The sequence below is a fragment of the Furipterus horrens genome, unplaced genomic scaffold, assembly GCF_987537825.1.
Source record: "Furipterus horrens unplaced genomic scaffold, mFurHor1.1.pri manual_scaffold_13, whole genome shotgun sequence".
NCBI classification, from domain to species: Eukaryota; Metazoa; Chordata; class Mammalia; order Chiroptera; family Furipteridae; genus Furipterus; species Furipterus horrens.
This window is the reverse complement of record NW_028327183.1, coordinates 47,095,027-47,117,890: the sequence shown is the minus strand read 5'-3', so window position 1 is coordinate 47,117,890 and position 22,864 is coordinate 47,095,027. Positions and strand designations below refer to the sequence as shown.

Here is a 22,864-nt window from a genome sequence, read left to right as displayed (position 1 = left end):
ACCCCACCCCCTCCCCGATTTGGGGACTTAATCAATATGGTCATTCACCCCTGGACTTAGAGACTGGGCCTATAATTTCACAGGATCATTATTACTACCATTATTATCTGTAAGAGAAGGGGACTGGGCAAGAAGTTTTCTAAGATTTCTTCTTCTGAGAGAGGTACGTCATTCACCTTCTGCACTCAGAATTTCTTTTTTTAAAAAAGAACTTATTTATTTATTTTTAGAGAGGGGAAGGGAGGGAGAAAGAGAGGGAGAGAAACATCGACTGGTTGCCTCTCACACGCCCCCAACTGGGGACCTGGCCTGCAACCCAGGCGTGTGCCCTGCCTGGGAATCGAACTGGTTGGTGCTCAATCCACTGAGCCACAGCAGCCAGGGCTGTACTCAGAAATTCATCCTTTCACTCAGCAATCACCCCCTGGTGCAGTGCTGGAGGACAGACACAGCAATCGCCACGACAGCCTAGGCTTGCTTGCCCTGGGGCAAGACACAACACAACCATCCCTGGCATTGATGACCCAAAGTGAGCAGGGATGGGGTGAGGTAGTCCAGGGATCTTGGAGGACTGGGAGGCGGAGCCCCACCCAGACTGAGGGGCCAGGGTTTCCTGGAGGAGGTGACATATTATTACTGAGCTGAGACCTAGAACATGAAGGAAGTATATAGTAAAATAATTAGAATCTTCCTTCCAGGCAATGTGTAAGGTTCGCAGTAACAACGCAGGATGTTGATCACTTACTAAATGTGTGGCAGGGGTTCACGTGCTTATATAATGCCTGGTTTATAAGAGAGGAAGAGATATGTCACTTGTCTGGGATCATTTAGCCAATCAGTAGTACAACCAGGGTTTAAACCCGGGTCCCACCACCCAATTCAGCCGCTGAGAATCTCCTGTCCTCTCCCGGTGGCCCTTCGTAAACACCCTCCCCAAGCCAGAGGTCTCTGAACAAGTATCAAGGCTTAGGGCTGTAGAATGATAGATAGCTAAGAAAATACGGAGTTCATACAGTCCCAGAAGCCGAGTCCAGAGCTGCCAGGTTTGATGTAAAGCGAAGACCACCAAGAGAACGCGCATGCGCGCTCAAGTGGTGGCCTCAGGGCTGGGGGAGAGGCTGACAGTTTCAATTTGGAGGTGTGGTGGCCATGAGAATCCTGAAGTAGTACACTAAATGCACGGGAAGACTGTAACCTAAAGGGAACTTGGGGTGAAAAGGCTGAGTTTGGAAAAAGGTTCAGAGGGCGATGATGCTGGCCAAAGGACCTACGCTCCGAATCTGGGTACGGTAGCCAGGAAGGTTCCTTTAAAGCAGGAGGGGGGCGTGGCTCGAGCTAGATATTTTGAAGCGTTACGGTGGCCGGGGAAGCTCAAGAAATAAGAACGACAAGAACTCAAAAAAACCAATGGAGTGAAGCGAGCAGGATGGCTTAGAAGGCGCATATAACTGGAAGAAATGGGTTTATTCGAGGTGGCAGAAGTAATGGAGACTGAGGGAAGCGCATATATTAGTCGAGAAAATCCCGAGAGTTCAGAAGCAGTGTGTCTACTAGAGGAAAATCAATGGGCTACTAGGAGAGGGAAGTACGGGGGCCGGGTTGGTTCCTCCATAGCTGGAAGCAGCTCTTCCAAGAGGCGTGGCTGAAGCGGTCTTGCCGGGTACGGTGGCCGGCGAGTCCGGCGAAGGTGAAATCTCGCGCGATCGCGCTGGCGCTGTCGGGGACGGGGCGGGGCTGGCGGCGGGGGCGGGGACCCGGAGCGGGAAGATGGCGGCGGCGCAGGACACGGACGGGGCAGGCAGCGCCGTGGTGGCGGCCGGAGGAGGTGGCTCCGGTCAGGTAAGGAGGCCGAGAGGGGGCTGAGGGGTTCTTCCCCACCTGGGGGGCCTCCCACGGGGCGTGTCCTGCCCCTTTTCGCGGAATCCTGTGCATCAGGGGCTACTTACCCAGAGGGACCTTGAGTACCGGGCCCAGGTGGGACCGGGCGGCCCGGAGGCCGGACAGTGCGGGCAGCGGGGTCCTGTTGCGCGCTGGGTCCCCTGCACTCTCGCGCCGGGAGGCCACCGGGCTCAGTGCTCGAGCCGGAGACTTGGCGCGGAGGGACGCAGACTTGTACCCAGGCTCCTTCGTTCTTGACTCCTGATCCCAGGATCCACGACCGTTCCAGAGTGGCCTGGCGTTCAGGGTCTCCCTTGCAGTGCCTGACGTGTGGTCAGGGACCGATTAATTGGGAGTTTCGTATTCCTGGGGGGCGTCAGGTAGTCGTCCTGCGTAAAGGGCGCAGGCTGTGGTGGCCGACAGACCCATATTACAGATGGGAATCCAAGGAACAGCGAGACTGAGTCGCTTGCAGAAGGTCACCCAGGCCGGGTTTGGGATTCATTCCACGTAGCAGTGACCAGACATCGCTGACCCAGGTTGTTAAGGATTGGGATAGGTGTGCTTTTATCATGAACTAATCCTGTGGTGGGTTTAGTGCAAGTGCTGATGACTTCTGCCCCATCACCAGCTCAACCAAACGGAGGCTGCTAGTTCAGGCAGTCACCCCTCGGGCATTCAGGGAGTCTGTGGAGTGACAGCAGGGTGCTGTCGACCCACCCACTGGGATGTCACTGACATGTGGGAGGCAGCACAGGGGAGAGGAGCTCAGGGTGGGAGGGGAGAAGGAAGCTGACTTTCTCTGTGACCTTGTGCTAGTTCCTGTCTGTCTCTGGGCCCCTGTGTCTCCAGTGGTAAATGGAGGGGTTAAGCAGGAGGGCCTGCTGTGTGACGGGCCACAACGATGGCTACAGCCCGTGTCCCTGCCATCAGTGGAGTGGGAGAGACTGACGTGTAAAGCATTTTAATCCTGGTTAACTAGGGTGGTGACAGACCTCTGAGCCCGGGACTGAGGGAGCCAAGGGGTGAATAATATCACCTGGGAGGACATCTGGATGAGGTTTGTGTGCTACAGCCAGTCCCACGGACCTGGGTTAGCATCTTCACCTCGGGCCTGGCTTGGGGGCGGCCTCAGGAAATGTTTGCTGAGTTAGCACTGGACTGAAGACGCAGTCCCTGTCTTCAGGGGTTTCCCAGTCTTGCCAAAAGGTCTTTCTCCCTGGGAGTTTCTGTCAAGACTGACTCCTTTACCTTCAGGATAAAATACAAATTCTGTAGCAGATAAAGGCCTTGCATGATCTGACTTTCTTCAGACTACACCAGGATTTCTGAACTCAGCACTTACTGACATTTGGGCTGGACAGTCCTACCCAGTGGGGGGCTGTCCTGTGCATTTTAGGATATTTAGCAGCATCCTTAGCCTCTTCCCATTAGATATCAGTAGCACGCACACCCCTCTCCAGTTGTGACACCCAAAAACGTCTTCGTATATTGCTGACTGTCCCCTGGGGGGCAGAATTACCCCTGCTTGAGAATCATTGGGATGAGAGAAGCATGAGCCACTCGGAAGCTTCTATTTTCAGGAGTGTGCCTTGCTGCCTCTTCCTCACGGCCCGTGCTTGTTTCTGCCCCTTTACCTGGTTGATCCTTGCTCGTCCTGTGCACCTCGGATGTCCTCTCCTCTAGGAAGCCTTCTCTGACCCTCTCAGACTGGGCCAGGGCTCCCACTGCCTCCTGGGCTCCCCTGTCCCTAGTGCTGCCCACAAAGGCTTGTTGCTGTGCATCTGTCTCCTGCACTGGACTGGGAGCCCCTGGAGGGCAGAACTGGGACTGTCTTGGTCATCACTGTGTCCCCAGCACCACCCAGCTGAGGACCTGGCACAGAGCAGGTGCTCGGCGTTTGTGGAATGAATGGACCTTGAGGCAGAGGCTAGGCTGAGGTGGAGTTCCCATGGTGGATCCAGGCGCTCAGTGAGGACGTCCCCCAGAAAGCCTGTCTGCACCCTCCCAGCCCCGGCCCAGCCTCATGGTCTCAGCCGCCTCCTGGCCCCTTACTGGGTGTCGTGTGTGAGATGGGACTGCGGGTCCAAGAGCAGGAACTGTGTCTTAGTCGCTGCCATGTCCACAGCCGCCGCCACCCTCCCCCGGCCGGTGGGGTCTAGACAGGCCTCGGCAGTCTCATGCACCAGCCAGCCTGCTGCCCCTTCAGCCGGGGCCCACGGCGCAGGGCCTGCAGACCCACCATCCATTCCTCAGTTAATGTGCGTTTTGCCCCCACTCCGGGCTAGGTCCCTTGCTAATGCTGGAGGTGCAGCTGTGAACAAAACAGAGGCCCTGCCCTCTTGGAGCTCCTGTTGTTTGAGGGCTTCAGGGTCGGGGTAGAAGAACACACACGGACTAACCATGAGTCAGATAAATAAGAAAATATGTAGTGGGTCAGATGGTAGTAAGTGCTAAGGACAGAATAAAGCTGGGAGGGGCATAGGAAGTGGGGGCTGGGTAAGAGGGTTGCAACTTAAACAGAGTAGTCTGGGAAGGCCTCTCTGAGGAGGTGACATTTTAACAAAGACTTGAAGGAGTTGAGGAAGGGAGGCATGCAGATACCTGGGGGGAAAGCCTTTCAGGTGAAGGGGACAGCCAGTGCAGAGGCCCTGAGGTGGGAGGACGCTGGTGGGGCTGGAGCTGAGGGGGGAGGGCGGTAGCTGAGAGCAGAGAGGCGGCGAGGGAGCCAGGTCAGGCCCTTGAGGGCCATGGGGAGGACTTTGCCTTCACGCCGAGGGAAGTGGGAGCCACCGGAGAGTTACCTTCTTATCGAGGTATAATTGAGATACGGTCACGTTCACCTCTTGTCAGTATAGACTTCAGTGGCTTTTAGTATGTTTATGCAGTTGTGCGGACAAGCATCGCCACAGTCCGGTCTGGGAGCGCTGGCACCCGCTTTGTGCAGGCCCCCTCTGCCCCTAGCAGTGTTCCTTCCTATTGCAGAGTCGTACTCCACTGCACATGTGCAGCACAGCGTGTTCATTCCTTCACTGATGGACATTTAGGTTATTTCTAGCCGTTACGAATAATGCTGCTATGAACATTTGTATGTAGGCTTTCGCGTGGACATACGTTCTTGAGTAGAGACCCAGAAGCGGGACTGCTGGTTTGTGTGGCAGGTGCCCGTGTCACTCTCTAAGCATCAACCGTGTTTTTCCAAGTAGCGGCCCATTTTCCGCACCAGCAGTGTGCAGCCCTTCCAGTTTCTTCACACCCTCGCCTGCACGCGTGGCTGTCCGTCTTTTTGATGCCGGCCGTCCTCATGAAGTGACATCTCATTGCGGTTTTCATTTGCATTTCTGTGGGATGGTTTCCAGCCAGTTTGTTTACTATTGCAGTTAAGAGAACAGACCTGGGAGCCAGCCTGATGTGGGTTCAAATCCTGGCCTGGCCTCAGGCTTGCATTTCTTGATCCAGAATCAGCTCACGCCTGCTGTAAACTCTTACTTGTCCCCCCAACCCCCTCGTGCTCCCAGGAGCGAGCCGGCCCTGAATGGGGGAGGGGGCGGCGCCGTGCCTGTCTGATCTCTCCTGCCCCGGCCAGCCCCTTCCCTGAGCCTTCTCCCCAGCACATCCTTCACCCACACATCAGAGGCAGCTCCTGGGGAGGCCTCCCTGGTCGCCCCCAATCCAAAAGTTATCTCCCCCTGCTTGTTTTCTCAACAGTACTTTTCCTGTTTACCATTTTTAAAAGATTTTATTTATTTACTTTTAGAGAGGGGAGGGAGGGAGGAAGAGAGGGAGACACGTCGATGAGAAACATCGATCAGTGGTCTCTCGTACCCACCCTGGCGCGCGCCCTGCCCGGGAGCCAAACCAGCAGCCTTTTGCTTCGGGGGACAGCGCCCAGTGACCTGAGCCACACCAGCCAGGGCTGCTTACCGGTTTTAATAATCCTGTTTACTGTTCTGTAGGTGTGTTTCCCTCGCTCCTGAGCTCTGGGAGGGCAGGACCCAGAGCTGTGTTTCCACCACTGGCCCCACCGCCTAGCACCGGGCCTGGCGAACAGTGGGTGCTCAGAAACACTTTTTCAACACATGAAGGAAATCTTTTCTGAACAGAACGTGCCTGTATTTTCACAGTCTAGCCCTAGCCCTTGGGGCAGAGGGGAGGTGACACGCCCAAGATCTCCCGGCCAGGAACAGCGGGACAGTCCCGCGGCCTCGGTCTGTTGGGCCGCAGAGCTCCCAGCTTTTACCAACGGGCTGTCCTGCGGTTTGGGAGATGACAGGGAGAAGCACTTGCTGGTACAGGGGACAGGGAGTGACAAATGACATGTTTTTTTTTTTTTTTTAATTGTTTGTTTATTTATTTTTAGAGAGAGGGGAAAGGAGAAAGAGAGGGAGAGAAACACCACTGTGTGGTCAAATGACATGTTTAACAAACACTGGCCTTAGCTTCCTGGCAGCTCCATCTGGCCAGGGGGGCCTCCGCCCCTGCTCCCCAGGGCGTTGGAGGCTGACTGAAGAAGACATTGCAGAGGAGTGGGCTCACGGCTGTGGCAGGAGCAGGGCTGGACAGTGGAGACTCCAGAGGGTTTGGATTTGGGTGGCCTGGCTGCTGCGGTAAAGCCCTTCAGGAAGCGTGTGTTGGTTCCAAAGGTTTTATCAAGCCCCTGCTCTGCCGGCCCTGGTGGTGACCATGACAGTCCCAGTCCTGCCTCTTGAAGGCTGAGGGGTGAAGGGGACAGAGCTGGGAGGAAGGAAGAGGGCAGGACTGGGGAGACAGGAGGTGCAGGAGGGGGACGGGAAGAACTTCTCCATGTCGGGCCCTTCCAAACCTGACATGACATTCTCTGCTTCTGAGCTTCTGTTTCCGAGGGAAGGGTCTTCCTTTGGGAAGCCCTGCCTGCCTGCCTGCCTGCCCCCCCTCCCCCCCGCCACGGTCATCCTGCCGCCGTCCTTGCTGCTGACGCACACAGGGGCTTAGCCGCCCCGCACCCCCACGCACCCGCGTGGAGATGCTCGCAGCGGTGGCGCACAGGGTGGTGCGTGCGGTGCGTGTTGCCCCACCTCCGCTGCGGCCCCCGAAGGGCGGCTCACGCTCTGGCTGCGTTCCTCTCTCTCACCTGCTGCCTCAGGAGCTCCTGAAGGGATGGGCCCGCACAGGGCTGGCCACAGAGGAGGCCCGGGGAAGGACCATTTAGATAAACCCACACGGTGCACCAGCCACATGACCCCTTATCCGTTGTCCCCCATAGTCACCTCCTTGTGTCCTTGCTCCCTGGGCTCCAGCCCCACAGAGCAATGGACGGTCCTCAGAGTCTGTGGCTCTCACCCCCTTTGTTTCTGCACCTGCTGCTTCCCTCATTGCCTCCTCTGCACTGGCCACTTGTATTTTAGGTCTCAGCTCTGATGCCCCTTCTTTCAAGAAGCCCTCCCTGAGCCCCAGGCTGGACCAGGTACCCTCTGCTCAGCCCTGTGCCAGATGTTAGCACACAGAGGCGCCTAAGACACACCTGGTGCCTCAGGCTGCATCCTCCCTCCTCACCCTCGTCTCTGTCTCCTGCAGGTGACCAGCAATGGCAGCATTGGGAGGGACCTGCCCACAGAGACCCAGCCCCAGAACCCACCACCCCAGCCAGCACCCAACGCCTGGCAGGTCATCAAAGGTGTGCTGTTCAGGTGAGCAGATGCTGCTTTGGTTTTGTTTACTGCAGAATGTTCAAATAAGAAAAGCATAAATAAGGGAAAAAAATCCTTGAGGATGGTCATCATTTCTCTATTGGTGGGGGCTCTTTTTTCCTGTATGTTAGAATTCTTTTAATGTGGTAAAATATACCACATTATTAACATTCTAGGGATGCTGTAACAAATGGCACAAACTGGGCGGCTTAACAACACAAATTAATGTCTCACAATTCTGGAGACCAGTGGTCCGAGATCAAGGTCTCTGTGTGGATGGTTTCTCCTGAGGCCTCTCTCCTTGTCTGGTAGATGGCTGTCTTCCTGTGTCTTCACATGGTCTCCTTTCCGTGTGTGCCTGTGTCCTAGTCTCCTCTTCTTATAAGGACTCTAGTCCTGTTGGATTAGGGCCCCCTAATGACCTCACTTAACCTTAATCACCTCTTCTGGGCCTGTCTCCAAATACAGTCACTGAAGTCTTAACTGAGATAAGACTTCACATATGATTTGGGGGGGCATACAATTCAGACACAATGCACACATAAAGTTTACTGTTTTAACTTTTTTAAAAAATGTATTTCTTTTTAGAGAGAGGAGAAGGGAGGGAGAAGGAGAGGGAGAGAAACATCCATGTGCAAGAGAAACATCAATTGGTTGTCTCTCATCTGCCCCCAACTGGGGACCTGGCCCGCAACCCAGGCATGGGAATTGAACCAGCGACCTTTCAGTTTATGGGCCAGTACTCAGCCTACTGAGCCACACCAGCCAGGGCTTAACTTCAAAAAAAAAAAAATTGGTTTTAGAGGGAGAGAAATATCAATTTGTTATTCCATTTATTTATGCATTCATTGGTTGATTTTTATATGTGCCCTGACTTGGGATCGAACCTATAACCTTGGCATATTGGGACATTGCTCTAATCAATGGAGTTGCATGGCTAGGGCCCATTTTAACTATTTTTAAGTGTAGCATTCACTTAAATGTTTAAATTGCTGTGCAATCATCACCACCATTAATCTCCACAGGTTTTTCGTCTTCCAAACTGAAACTCTGTCCCATTAACATGAACTCCTCTTTTCTCGCTCCTGCCAACCTTTCTGTCTCTATGAATTTGACTGCTCTCGGTACCTCATTCAAGTGGAGTCACGCAGTCTATCTTTTTTTTAAGTACGTTTTATTGATTATGTTGTTACAGTAGTCCCAATTTCTTTTCCCTTTGCCCCCTTCCACCTAGTACCCCCATCCCCTCAGCAAGCCCACCCCCACTTAGTTCATGTCCATGGGTTGTGAGTGTAAGTTCTTTGGCTTCACCCTTTCTTATACTATTCTTAACTTCTCCCTGTCTATTTTGTTTCTACCAATTATACTTAGTCCCTGCACCATTTCCCCATTTCTCCCCCTTTCCCCTCCCAGCTGATAACCCTCCAAATGATCCCCATACCTATGATCCTGTTCCTATTCTAGTTGTTTGCTTAGTTTGTTTTTGCTTTTATTTTTTTTAGGTTCTGTTGTTGATAGTTGTGTTTGTTGTCATTTTAATGTTCATAGTTTTCATCCTCTTTTTCTTAAATAAGTCCCTTTAACATTTCATATAATAATGGCTTGATGATGATGAACTCCTTTAGCTTTAGCTTGTCTGGAAAGCACTTGATCTGCCCTTCCATTCTAAATGATAGCTTTACTGGATAGAGTAATCTTGGTTGTAGGTTCTTGTTTTTCATCACTTTGAGTACTTCTTGCCAAGTCCTTCTTGCCTGAGAAGTTTCTTTTTTTTTTTTTTCCCCAACCCCTGAGAAGTTTCTTTTGAGAAATCAGCTATCAGTCTTAAAGGGACCCCTTTGTAGATAACTCTCTGCTTTTCTCTTGCTGCCTTTAAGATTCTCTCTTTATCTTGAACCTTTGGCATTTTAATTATGATGTGTCTTGTTTAGGTCCTCTTTGGGCCCAGCTTTTTTGGGACTCTCTGTGCTTCCTGGACTTGTATGTCTATTTCCTTTGCCAAATTTAGGAAGTTTTCCTTCATTATTTCTTCACTTAAGCTCTCAATTTCTTGCTCTTTCTCTTCTCCTTCTGGCAGCCCTATGATTCGGATGTTTGCACGTTTAAAATCCTGGAGGTTCCTAAGCCTCTTCTCATTTTTTTCAGTTCTTAGTTCTTCATTCTGTACTGGCTGACTGTTTATTTCTTCTTTATGTTCCAAATCATTGATTTGAACCCTGGTTTCCTTCCCTTCACCATTGGTTTTGTGTGGATTTTCCTTTGTTTCACTTAGCATAGCCTTCACTTCTTCCCTTCTGCGTTTGCCGTACTCAAGCTTATCTGTCAAGCCTGTGAGCATCTTTATCACCAGTGTTTGGAATTCTGCGTCTGTTAGGTTGGCTATCTCCTTGTCACTTAGTTCTTACACTGGAACCTTGATCCATTCCCTGTTTTGGGCCGTACTTCTCTGTCTCCTCAACTTGACAGGCTCCTGTGTTTGCCTGTGTGTCTTAGGTAGAGTTGTTGCACCTGTTACGTTGTAAGGGGCAGAGCCTTAGGTATTCAACAGTACAGGGTGACCTGTTTGACCACGTTGTGGCACTATATGTGGGGGAGGAGTCTGAAAAGGAACAGTGCTGCTTGCTCAACACTTGACCCTCTTCCAGGCACTTCTCCCACTTCCTGTATGGGACTGGTGCCTCTCTCGCTGTTGCCCTGGCCGTGGTTCCCAGAGTGGGTGGGTCTTGGACGGTCTAGGACCATGTGGGCCCTCTAAACAAACAGACTCTGCTGAGAGAGGAGCAGTTTCTGCCTCTGCCCCAACCCCCATTGGTCTGCACAGTCAGAAGCAATGAGGCTTTATTTTCCCCGGAGCTGGGACTGTGAGCTGCGTGGTCTGGTCTGGTGCTGGGAGCGCTTTCCAGGTGTCCGTCTCTACTTTTGTAAATGTGTGACAGTGGTTTCAGCTGGCCACAGCCACCGCTGTTGCTGCCACCATCTCCATATCATACCCTTTCCGCCCTGGCTCCGCCCCTCCTACCTGTCTGGATGAGTGTTTCTTCTTTATATCTTTGTTTGCTGGACTTCCATGCAGCTCGATTTTCTGGAACTTCTGGTTGTCTCTAGTTTTGAGGTAATTGTATTCCTTCTTAGTTGTGGAGGGAGACGCAGGGTGTCTGTCTAGGCCTCAGTCTTGGCTGGAAGTCCTATCCTTTTTCTTTTTTTAAAGATTTTATTTATTTTTAGAGAGAAGGGGAGGGAGGGAGAAGGAGAGGGAGATAAACATTCATGTGAGAGAGGAACATCAATTGGAGGCCCGCAACCCAGGCATGTGTCCTGACTGGGAATCAAACCACAGCCTTCAGGTTTGCAGGCTGGCGCTCAATCCACTGAGCCACAGCAGCCAGGGCCAGTCCATCCTTTTACGATTAGCTGGTGGTGATCCTTCTGCAGGTGAATGTATGTGGCCTTTTCTGGGCAGTGGGAGCACAGGGCATGCCTTCCGCTCAGGTTCTGCTGAGGCCCTGGGTGAAACTGGGTGAGGATGGTAGAATGTACCTGGGGCTGGGTTCTAGCTACGCCTGTCTAGATCTGGTTACAGGGCCTTTGTTTATCCTTCTACAGAATGAACATTCCTTTTTCTTTCTGGAGAGGGAGCAAAATGGTCAAGAGACCAGAGCAGGCAGTCAGGCGGCCACTTCCTCCCCTTATCAGCTCTAAGGGATTCAAGGCGTAGTTGTTAAAACAGTCGCCGCCTTGGCTAGAATGTTCCCACATGGCCATAGGCAGATGCAAGGCAGCCTGGGAAGTGTGGTCTTTATTTTGGGAAGCAGCACCCTGCTGAAAAGCAGGGCTTCTGTTTCTGAGGAGGAACAGGATAGAGGTTCAGGGGGAGCAACGACTCATCTCTTCCATGCCATCTTATTAGCTTTTTGCCCCCTAAACTTGTAGCTAATACATGCTTATTGTACAAAAATAAAGCAATTCAAACTACATAGAAAAATCTAAAGAAGAAAGTAACAAAGAAGAATAATGTATTGGTGGCCATTGTATATAAACATGTACGTGTAATTGGCTTTAAATGAGATTATATAAGGATGCTCACAGAGTGTTCAAAACAGAGAAAATTTGGGAGCAGCCTGCTTGTCCAAAATAGGGAATCAGCTGCTGAAATTTAGGGGGGGGCAGGTCGCATCAGCCTGTGTGTGAAAGCATGGGTCTGCTCTGACATGTTAGCCACCAGCCCCCAGCCCCAACCTGTGTGACCTGTGAGGCCTAAGCTTCCCCCTCGGAGAGGGATCCTGACAGTTAGCTCACAGGTCGTGGGAAGAATCCCATTCTGTGAGAATCCGTGTGGACGGGGGGGCGCAGGAGCTGGCGTGCGCTCCGTCCAAGTTGGCCACAATTGCTTTAAGATTGCTTTCGCTCACTGTTTATAAAATCCTAGAACGTGTATTATAAAGAGAAACCGCTAAAAGGTGGCCGCCCACCATCCTCGATGTAGTCGCCGATCATATTCTGGTGGCAGACAGACCCGCCTGCCCGGTGTCCTCTGAGAGGGTCACACAGGACACCGAGGAGCTGTGCAGGAGACGAACTGCGCTCTTCAGCAAGGACACTTGTGCCCCAGACTTCTTCAGCCGCAGCGCCCCCGGCCCTTCCTTCCCCCGCCCCTCCCCTCCAGGTCCAAAAGGACTTAGCTCTTTCTTTTTTTTCTTCCTTCCTTCCTTTTTCTTTCTTTCTTTCTTTCTTTCTTTCTTTCTTTCTTTCTTTCAAGATTTTAATTTATTTTTTAGAGAGAGGAGAAGGGAGGGAGAAAGAGAAGGAGAGAAACATTGATCGGTTGGGGACCTGACCTGCAACCCAGACAGGTGCCCTGAGCTGGAATCGAGCTGGTGACCTGTTAGTTCTCAGGCCAGCGCTCAACCCACTGAGCCACACCAGCCAGGACAGCATTTTCTTATGTATCAGTTTCTTTCTTTTATGCTTCCAGCAGCTATGAGTAACAGTTATTTTTATCTTTCACTTCATTTTTACATGAAGCAGCCTATTTTACACAGTTCTGCACCTTGATTTTTTTTTTCATTAACAGTATGTCTTAGAAATCTTTCCATGTTAGTACATGAAGGCCCTTCCTTCAGATCGGCATTTCCCCCACAGCTACAGTGTAGGCTAATGTCCTTCCTTAGAGCCAGGCAGCACCAAACAGCAGTTCAGAGTCTCTCCTGGAGTCCTTAAAATGGGATTCAGGCTTTGTTTGGTGGGGTCTGTGAACTCCCCAAGGCTTCCAGCAGATTGCATGAAAATGGCCTTTTTTGGGGGGTAGGCTGTACCCTCAGATTATTACACCAGTGGTTACCTGGAGGGGGGTGGGGTGGGAACTGGGTAGGTAAATGGGTGGAGAGTTTTCACTGTACATCTCTCCATAACTTAAAACTTTTTCTGAACCAATAGAAGTAGTATCTACTTAGGGTGGGAGGGAGGATTCAGAGTCTCTCTGGTTTCCTTACTCTGGGAAGTTGAAAAGCATCAGGTGTGGGCTGGTCCCCGGCAGGCCTGGCGCCCTCCAGCAGGTCTTCCTGCCTGGGGTGCATGGGTGCATGGGTGGCAGTGTCCACAAGGCCGCCGAGTGGGTCCCCCAAACTGTGGGTATATGTGTACACACAGATGGTCTTCTGTTCTTCAGGCGCCGGGGATCTGGAATCCTAAAGGGGTCTGGTCCAGTCTGCCTCGTTTTACAGGGGACCCAGAAGATCAGAGGGGTTGGGACCCCCACAGGCCACACACTAGGCCAGGGCAAAGCTGCCGGTGGGCGTCCCTGCCTCCTCACTCTCCCTGGGTGTATTGGGATGGGAGCCTCAGTTGGAGGTGGAGGGGTCCCCAGAGATTGGCGGTACCAGGGACTTCTTGGGGAAGCAGGCAATGGCTCCGCTGGGCCAGGGCTCCCGAGTCCCCAGACCCCAGACCCTAGGGCTCCGTGGCTTCTCCAGGCAGAGACAAGTCCCCGTGCCTGATTCTGCCCTTTGGTATGGTTTGGGGCTCAGCAGGGAGACACCCTACCCACACCAGCGTTCTCCTGTGGTGTGTCTCAGTTCCAAAGTTTTATGTGTGCCTTGTTCCTGTGATGAAAATAACGATCATAACTAACATTTCTACCTACTGAATATGTGCCAGGCTTCATTCTGGATGATACACATATGTCATTGCACTTAATGCATGGGAACCACCCTATAAGGGAAGTAGTGTTTTCCCCATTTTAACTGTGGAGGAACGGAGGACTAGAGAGGTTAAGAGTCTTGTCAGAGGTCACACAGTAAGTGGCAGAGCCAGGCTTCAGAGCCAGGTATTGCAGCTTAGATGCTGGGCATGTAACCCCTGCTATCTAGCTTTTTATACCTGTAATGAATAAGGACTTGTCTCATTTAATAATTACACAGCTGCTGTATCTGAGAGACCTGAATTAATATAACAGCTGTTTATTTTTCTCTTTCACATATGAGCAGTATATATGTATTCCTGTTACATCAAGGTATATAATGATATATATATATAAAACTAATATTGATATTCTTAGTGTGTTCATAAAAAAAAAAAAGATTTATTTATTTATTTTTAGAGAGGGGAAGGGAGGGAGAAAGAGGGAGAGGAACATCAATGTAAGAGAGAAACATTGATCGGTTGCCTCTGACATGCACCCTAACTGAGGGCCAGTCTTGCAACCCTGGCATGTGCCCTGACCGGGAATCAAACCAGCAACCTTTTGCTTTGCAGGATGACAACCAACCAACTGAGCCACACCGGTCAGAGCTTAGTGTGTTCATTTTTATCAAACTTTTCCCAAGTTTTTTTCCAGTAGGAGAGTTGGTCTGTATAACCTAGCCCATTGCTACTAAAAATCAGGACTAACCCATTATTTACTCTCTGGCTCGCCAGTTTTCAGTTGAGGTTTCTAAAATGTTGCTCTCTAAGGTTCTGTGCTTGTAAACACTGGGATTCCGGATTCTTCAGGTTGTCTCTCAGGGATTCCAGGGGACTGGGACATCACATTTCCTAGGTTTGAAGTTTCGAGAGTCCAAGCCCCTGTGCCCTCTGGTCACCAGGAGCTCCTGGGGGACTTGGTGTGGGGGAGGGGGTCTGCATGGAGACCAGGGCAGTGCCAGGCCCCCCACACTAACAGACAGTGGGATCTGGTGTCTCCCCCCAGCCATAGCCTTTGTGGGGATCTTCTTACCAGCCCCGGGTCAGGCTCCATCAGGTGCATATCAGAAGGAGGTCAGGTGGGTCCACTTCGGAAAGAAAAGGCTTGGGGAGCTCACCACTTGCCCTGCTTCCCTTCTCAGGATCTTCATCATCTGGGCCATCAGCAGCTGGTTCCGCCGAGGGCAGGCCCCTCAGGACCAGGTGGGCCCTGGAGGAGCCCCGCGCGTCGCCAGCCGCAACCTGTTCCCCAAAGACACTTTAATGGTAACTGCCGGCTGAGAGGCCAGACACGGGAGATGAGAGTGGTGGAGTGCGGGGAGGGGGGGGGGGGGTGACGTGGGCAGTGATCCGGCCCCTGGTTACTACCAGGCCTGTGAACAGGTCCAGAGCTGGGGGACCCTGGGCCTATAGACAGCCCATGAAACCTGTCACTCAAGTAACACCCATAAGGAAAAAAGTAAATTCTTTTGGTTTTGTTGGAGTTCTCTCTGGGGAGGAGAGACATCCAAGGGGTCACTCAGTTGTTTGAAAATATCTTAACAGGGTCCTTAATGTATTTTATTTAAAAATTATGTTCAGGCTTTAAAAGTTGCAGAGGAAGATGTTCCGGGGAGGGGAAGGGAAAGGAGAGGCTGAGCAGGGCAGGGCTGCAGGGCAGAGGCAGGGGCAGGAAGAGCGTAGAGCAGCCGAGGTGCAGGAGCATCCGAAGCAAGTGTTCAGGCCCCAGTAGTCCAGGCTCCTCCGTCCTTTGTGGTTCTCTGCAGCCCTGGGATTCCCAGTTTCCCAGAATTCTGGTCAGCAGGGGGACCACTGCTCAGCTGTTCTTGGTCAGCGGGCCTTCAGGGCTCTGGACAGCCAGCCACAGGCGCTGACTAAGGACGGAGTTCTCAGAGGCGCGGCTTCCCCTTGTTCTCAGGAGCCGGCCGACGCTGCTGCAGACCTTGACCATGCTCTATCCATAAGGCTGTGGAGCACTGACCAGGACGGCCATAGACGCCGAGAAGGGAGCAGGTCATTCAGGGAGGTCCTGATCCTTTCTAACCCCAAATTCTAATCGCCAGGCTCGCCATTCTGTCACTGGTTTTGCTCAAAGACATCGCAGACTCAGACCAGGACAGACGTGGTGGGGGCATAAGAAAAGAGAAGTTTTTTTTAAAGATTTGATTTATTTACAATTAGAGAGAGGAAAGAGAGGGAGAGAAGCATCAGTGTGTGGGAGAGACATCGATTGGTTGCCTCTCACAGGCCCCCAACTGGGGGCCTGGCCGGCAACCCAGGCCTGTGCCCTGAGCGGCTATCAAACCGGCGACCTTTCAGTTCACAGGCCAGCGCTCAATCCACTGAGCCACACCGGCCAGGGTGAGAAAAGAGATTTATTCTTTCCACTAACCTACCCCTTTTCTCCTCTCAACAAAGTTACTCATAATAGTGTGCTGCCTGTTGCCACAGCTCTGTGTCCGCCCTTTATCGGTCAGCCTTCAGAGGCTCTCAGGAGCGGCCCTGAGCTCCCCCTGCTCCTCCCGACAGAACCTGCACGTGTACATCTCCGAGCACGAGCACTTTACGGACTTCAACGCCACGTCAGCACTCTTCTGGGAGCAGCACGACCTCGTGTATGGCGACTGGACCAGCGGCGAGAACTCGGACGGCTGCTATCAGCACTTCGCCGAGCTCGACATTCCACAGGTGGGGGCAGCTCCTGGTTTCTGGCCCCGGCGCTGCTCGGCTTGCCCTGGAAGGCCTCTCCTTGAGCCGGCTCCTGCTCCTGCATTCTGGAGTTCAGGCTCCAAGCCTGGTTCTGCCCTTAGTTCACATGCTTTGTGGCCACACACAGGTCCCTGAGGTCTGTGGGCCATGGCCTCCCCACGGCGCCATGTGGTTGGAGTTGGAATTGGCCTAGGATCCTGCCAGCTACCCCTAGGGTGGTGTGTTTCTGTGGTTTAAACCAGTGAAAAATTAGTAATCGTCCCTGGGGGTGTATAGTCATCATGAGTTTGTCAGGCAGCCCAGTTTGAAGATAACGGTTAACATGGATTAAGTACTTACTGTGTACAGGGCACCAGGCCAGACCAACTAGTGTAAACCTCCCAGCAGCCCTGTAAAGTGGGAACACTGTTCTCTCCAGGGGTGAGGACACTGAGGTACAGGGAGGTTAAGTGACTTATCTAAGATTTCACAGCTAGTGAGAGGTTCAGACTCAGGCTGCCTGGCTCTGAACTCTCTGGCAGCCCCAGATTTCAGTTCTGCCTCCCCCAAGAAGACCTTCCTGACTCGCAGTTAGCCACCTTCTCTGGTGTCTCCTACCCAAGCCCTGCCTGTGCTGGGGGTCGTCATTACCTGGACATGGGTCTCTCCCCTCAGTGGGCCTGTGAGCCCACTGGGGGTAAGGCTGGAACTGCCCTGGTAACCTCTCTACCCCAGCCTGCTCTGGCATGGGACTGGGTGCAGAATCAATGACTGTTGAACAGTCAGTGAATTTGCTGAATCAGTGAAGTTGATGTCTTCTTGGGGCTGTGCTGTCATTCATTTCTCCCTGTCAGGTCTCCTCAGCGTCCTGAGGGGGAAGGAGGCACGTCTGCTTTGTCTCTCCCTGCCTTGGTCTGTGGGGGTGACTGGACGCAGGGTGTGGACACAACCTTTCTGAGGCAGATAGGCTAACCTGTGCTGAGGGGCTGCTCCCACTGAGACTTACTCCCATGCCCCTCCCTCCCTGAGGTCCCAGAGAGCCTGAGGGGCAGCAAAAGCCACCCTCAGGACTTGGGTGTGACCCTCCCTCACAGCTTTAAGGTGGGCGGGTGTCTTGGTTGCACATGATTTTAATTTACGGAGGTAAAAACTCGGGGGTGCGGAAGCTACCAGGGGCATGTGTCATTAAGGGATCCAGTGTTTCCTTCTCCCTGTCCGCCCTCCGTGCAGAGCGTCCAGCAGAATGGCTCCATCTACATCCACGTCTACTTCACTAAGAGCGGCTTCCACCCAGACCCCCGGCAGAAGGCCCTGTACCGCCGGCTTGCCACAGTCCACATGTCTCGGAGTAAGTGCAGGCATGGGCACCTCAAGCCAGTGCAGAGCGCCGAGTCCCAGGTCCACAAGGACTGGCAGGACCCTGCGCCCAGGGGCTCTGGGATTGGTGGGGCACCTTTGTGCTTTTGTAGACACCCCTCAGACAGACAGGAGAGCAGTGGGCTTAGAAAGAGCAGGTGGACAAAGGGACTTTTGAAGGGGAGGTGATTGGCCAGCTCCTGTGCAATACAATCTACTTCTACTAGGTAGAAGTAGATGCTCAAAAACAGTCTATGAGTGGAGGATGGGTTGATTGATACTTCAGAATAGTCTGTGAATGGATGATGGGTTGATTGACACTCCAGAATAGTCTGTGAATGGACAAGGGGTTGATTGACACTTCAGAATAGTCTGTGAATGGACGATGGGTTGATTTAATGAGGAGGGGAAGACAGGAAGACCTTCGAAATTTGTTTCATCCAGTGTGACCTCTAATTGCATCTGTGTCAACCCAGCTTGCGTAAATGTGTCACCCTTGGGGTATCTTGTGGGACAGTGCCTAGGACCTGTTGGCATGGGTCCTTTGTGGCTATGCTGTGAGCCCTTGGTTCTCAGACACACGCCTCTGAGTGGTGCCCTTCATTTTCAAGGCAAGGTGCTGAGGGCCCTGGAACTGGATAAGGCCCCCCATTCCCATTCTTGCTGGCCCCCAGCTGGGGCTGAACAAACCCCTGGGACTGCAAGTGACCCTTGAGAAGCCCTGGGTCAGGGTCAACCATTTGTGACTTCTGACACAGCCTTATATTGAAACAGATTTTCTCTGCCCAGGACAGCTTAAATTTTTTGTTACCTTTTGATACGAGTACAGTTGACCTGTGAACAACACAGGGGTTAGGGGTCTTGGCTCTCTGTGCAGTTGAAAATGTATGTATAATTTTTTGTTTTTATTCTGTATAATTTTTTACTCCCCCAAAACTTAGTTGTCCCTTGTTACTTGAGGGAGATTAGTTTCAGCACCCCCAGCAGGTACCAGAATTTGAGGATGTTCAAGTCCCTTACATAAAATGGCGTAGATCAATGCACACAGTTGGCTCTTGGCATCCATGAGTTCCCAACCACAGATCAAAACCCAGTACAGGTATTTATTTTTAAAAATCTTCATAGAAATGGACCTGTGCAGTTCACACCCATATTGTTCAGGGGTCAATTGTATATGGTTTAAAATTCAAACAGTCAAAAAGACAGTGAAACTCATTAGCCCTGACAGATGTAGCTCAGTGGATTGGGTATTGCCTTGAGAACTGAAGGGTCACAGGTTCGATTGCCGGTTGGGGCACGTGCCTGGGTGGTAGGCTGGGCCCCTGGTTGGGGGTGTGCAAGAGGCAGCTGATCGATGTTTCTCTCCTTCACTTTCTCCCTCTCTTCCCTTCTCCCTAAAAATAAATAAATAAAATTATTTAAAAAGAAAAAAAGAAAAAGAAACTCATTAGTCCCCTGTTCCCTGCTTTCCCTCCTCCCTCAGCTCCCACTCCCTACAGGCAGCTGCTTTCAAGTTCATTTAGCGATGTCTTCTGCTTTTTAATCCCCAGCTCCCAATAACAAGTCAATACTCCAATTTCTTGGTTTTTCAGTTTGAGAAGTCATTTCCTGACTTCCTACTTTGGAAGAGGAAATCCTAACACATTAACATAATTTTGATTAGATTAATATTCAGTATCCAAATGCCTGAGGGTGAATGTAGTTTCTTTTTTCTCTCCTGTCCAACGTCTAGTTTTCCATGAGGTTAGTGAGTGTTGGCATTTTCTCGCTTGCTCTTCGTGTCCTGGAGTCCACTGTCTCCTGATTATCTGTCCCAGGAATCTCTTTATTTGAGTTTCAGCAGCTCTGGAGAAGGCTCATGCAGAAAGTCCCATTGCCCGCTGTGAATTTTGCGGGCTCCATCTCGTTTTCATTTTCTTGCGCCTGTGGATTTGGTGATGATCCATCAGGCTGTTTTGTGTGGTGTAAAAACAGATGTACTTCCATTTGTGAGGTTTTGTCTTTTTTACTTACTTTGATATCAAAATATCCCAGCCTTGACTGGTGTGACTCGGTTGAGCCTTGTCCCGCAAAGCGATAGGTTACCAGTTCGATTCTTGGTCAGGGCACATGCCTGGGTTGTGAGCCTGTCCCCGGTTGGGGATCATGCAAGAGGCAACCGATCAATGTTTCTCTCCCTCTCTGTCTCCTTCCCTCCCCCTCTCTCTAAAAATAATAAGTAAAATCTTTAAAAAATAAAAATAAAAACATCCCCGTTTTTGCGGCTGGGACCCCAGATCAGCGATCTTGGGCAGCCTGGTGCGGAGGTGCCAGGTCGGAGTGTTGTATTTCACAAAACATGCTGAAATAACAAGAATTCGTTCAGCGACTATTTCTGTACCACAAGAAATGAAAGCATTGCAGCTATGGAGATAGAAATGCAACATCCTGGATTGGCTGATGTCAGAAATCGGGATCCTGGCTGTTCGTCAAGCATTGATACAAATCGAGCGTGGAGACCAGCTCCTCCTGCTTCAGTCAGCAGATGAAACTGCTGTCCTCCCCCCATTAGTGGGGGGTAGTGCTTTGGAGGCCCTTGGGAAAGATGGAAGTGAAGTTGAGGAGAAATGTAAAGATGTAGTAAAATTCACCACTGAGAAAGCTTCAGTAGGTGAAGCCTCACCGTCGGTGACTTCTCCACTCTGGTGCAATATCCCTGTTTGCAGGCACCACAGGAAGTAACTTCGAAAAGAAGAAAGTCATTAGCTTAGAATATGAGGCCTACCTGCTGATGGCAGACAACAGCCCGAAGAATTTGTAGTGACGTCAGGCAGAAATGGGCAGCCGGGCACGTGTCAGCTGCTCCGACGACTTGGCTTCGCCCCAATGTCAGAAGCAAGCATTGTCATTGTGTGTCCTCAGCCCACAGGGCTGCATCCGATGAAGCCGTGAGCTCGGCCATCTATACTTTAAAAGCCAAGGTGCCCGTGTGGATAAAGGAAATGTATGAAGAAGAATCGCCATCTTGGAAAAGAAACAAAGAAGGCTTTTGGGCACCAAATGACTAAATCACTTATGTTTCTAGAGTGCTAAAATCTAAATTTGGTACATTTGTCTTTGATCTCATTTTGATTTTTCTTCTCCAGAAGTTAAGATAGTTTAGGATGAGGTCTTACAGTAGAACTAGAGATAGAGGAAAGGCTTTGGGGGGGGAAATGCAAGAAGTTCAATGCGAGGAAAGATGTCAGTGTGGACGAGTGGACTCCCTGAGGCGTGGGCCCTTCTCACTGACCTTCTCTCAGAATCTCCCCATCCCCCTCCTGCACATCCAGCAATGTCTTCGTTATCAAGGAAGTGTTACGGGAATGTTGGCAAAACGGGAAGGTACACAAAGTCATTATTGGACAGTCACGATGTGATATATTTTTATAATTTCTATATTTAAAAAATAAGCCAAATAAACACATGATTTAAAAAGTTTTTAAAAAAACCCAAAGGATGCTCTTCTTCTTTCTTTCTTTTTTTGTTATTATCTACACTGGATTGAACAAACACTTAGTGAGTCAGTGCCCCCTGTTGAGCACTGTTTTAAGTGAGCGTGTCAGGAATATGCTCTTCGGATGTTCTGCCCGCTGCCTTCCTTGTAGCGAGATAGAGATCTTCGAAGATGTGGGCAGAGGTGAGCTGAGGAGGTGTGGCCTGCAGGGGTGTCCCTAAGGACATGTCCCTGCAAGTGGGATTCGTCAGGGCCCTGGGGTAGATGTGCCTGACCTCAGTGGTTGCCTGGAACGTGACCCACGTGGGTGGCTGCTCACTTGTGTCCCGTTTACCCTCACTGAGGCCAGTATTTTTTGTGGTTTTGCCTTTGGAGAGTGAGATCCTTGTCGCTGTGTGGTGAGGTGGTATTCATATTCACTGTGACAGTTGTCAGTGTGGTTTGCAAAAGAGAGTCTGTGGAGTCTTGGTGGACCTGGAAAGCCCCCCAAGATCCCCCAAGCTTGCCTCACAGCTGGGACCCCTTGGAGCAGGGACCTGGAGCTGGCCACCCAATTCCCCAGGGTGAGGGATGAGAGTGTGGGAGCAGAACAGCTCCCCTCTCCCCAGAGGACTAGCACTCAGTACACAAGAGTAGCACTGTCCCCTAGAGATAGTGTCAGCCACTGAGTCATTTTAAGTTTTCTAGTGGCCACATTAAAAATAACACAAAGCCCTGACTGGCGTGGCTCAGTGGATTGAGCGCTGGCCTGTGAACCAAAGGGTCGCTGGTTCAATTCCCAGTCAGGGCACATGCCCGGGTTGCAGGCCGGGTCCCCAGTTGAGGGTGTACAAGAGGCAACCACACAGTGATGTTTCTGTCCCTCTCTTTCTCCCTCCCTTCCTTTCTCTCTAAAAATAAATAAATAAAATCTTAAAAAAGACACACAAAAATTATAAAACTATAAAATAAATGTGAGTAATAATTTTATTGAGTGATATATTATCATTTTGACATGTAATCAATATTACATTCTTTTTCTTCCTCTAAACTGAGTTTCAAAACCGTTCAGAATCAGGTGTGTTTGGCACTCACAGCACATCTCCATTTGGAGTGGCCACCTTGTCAGTGCTCAGTAGCCCCCTGTGGCCAGTGACCACCATCCTGGCCACTGCACTTCTAGACACTTGAGCTCTGAGAAAAGTGGGCTCTCTCCTCCCCACAGAAGCCAGGTCTGTTTTGTGTTATAATCCCATCTGGGTGCTACCAAATTGTAGAATGTTCTTCACCTGACCCAAAGCCTTTCTCCTGGGCCTCCCCTTGCAGGCCCTCTGGGGCCCGGCTGGGCACGGCCCCTCCCTTCCCTGGACAGCCTCTCCTGGGTGTCGGAGAGCAGTGGAGGCTGTCCCTCTGGAATTTAATCTTCAGGATGCCCACCCCTGGGTGTTTACGGCTCCCCCTGGATGTGAGGGCGAGGTCTCAAGTGCGTTAATAATGGTAGAAGTGATGGCATGATATTTGTGTTAACAGTAAGAGCTGCAGGCCCTGGGCTGAAACCCTAAGTCCATTCCTGGAAATGTTTTGAAAATGAGCTCCTGTGTGGAATCTAGAAGTCTTGAGCCCTAGTTCTGAGTAGGTGGGAAGG

The 22,864-nt window shown here is 51.2% G+C and overlaps 1 protein-coding gene and 1 pseudogene across 1 annotated transcript in view; both read left to right on the top strand.

The window, feature by feature from the left end:
• Nucleotides 1-1,754: 1,754 nt before the first annotated feature.
• The window catches only part of CLPTM1 (CLPTM1 regulator of GABA type A receptor forward trafficking), a 29,067-nt gene continuing 7,957 nt past the window's right edge, over nucleotides 1,755-22,864 (top strand). Inside the window, exons 1-5 of the mRNA XM_090259421.1 lie at nucleotides 1,755-1,839; nucleotides 7,432-7,544; nucleotides 14,864-14,987; nucleotides 16,251-16,409; nucleotides 17,640-17,757. Of these exons, the coding sequence (XP_090115547.1) occupies nucleotides 1,768-1,839; nucleotides 7,432-7,544; nucleotides 14,864-14,987; nucleotides 16,251-16,409; nucleotides 17,640-17,757 (586 nt within the window). The 5' untranslated portion in view covers nucleotides 1,755-1,767. The remainder of the gene's footprint in view (nucleotides 1,840-7,431; nucleotides 7,545-14,863; nucleotides 14,988-16,250; nucleotides 16,410-17,639; nucleotides 17,758-22,864) is intronic.
• Nucleotides 20,107-20,812, top strand: LOC149995021 (molybdopterin synthase catalytic subunit pseudogene; annotated as a pseudogene).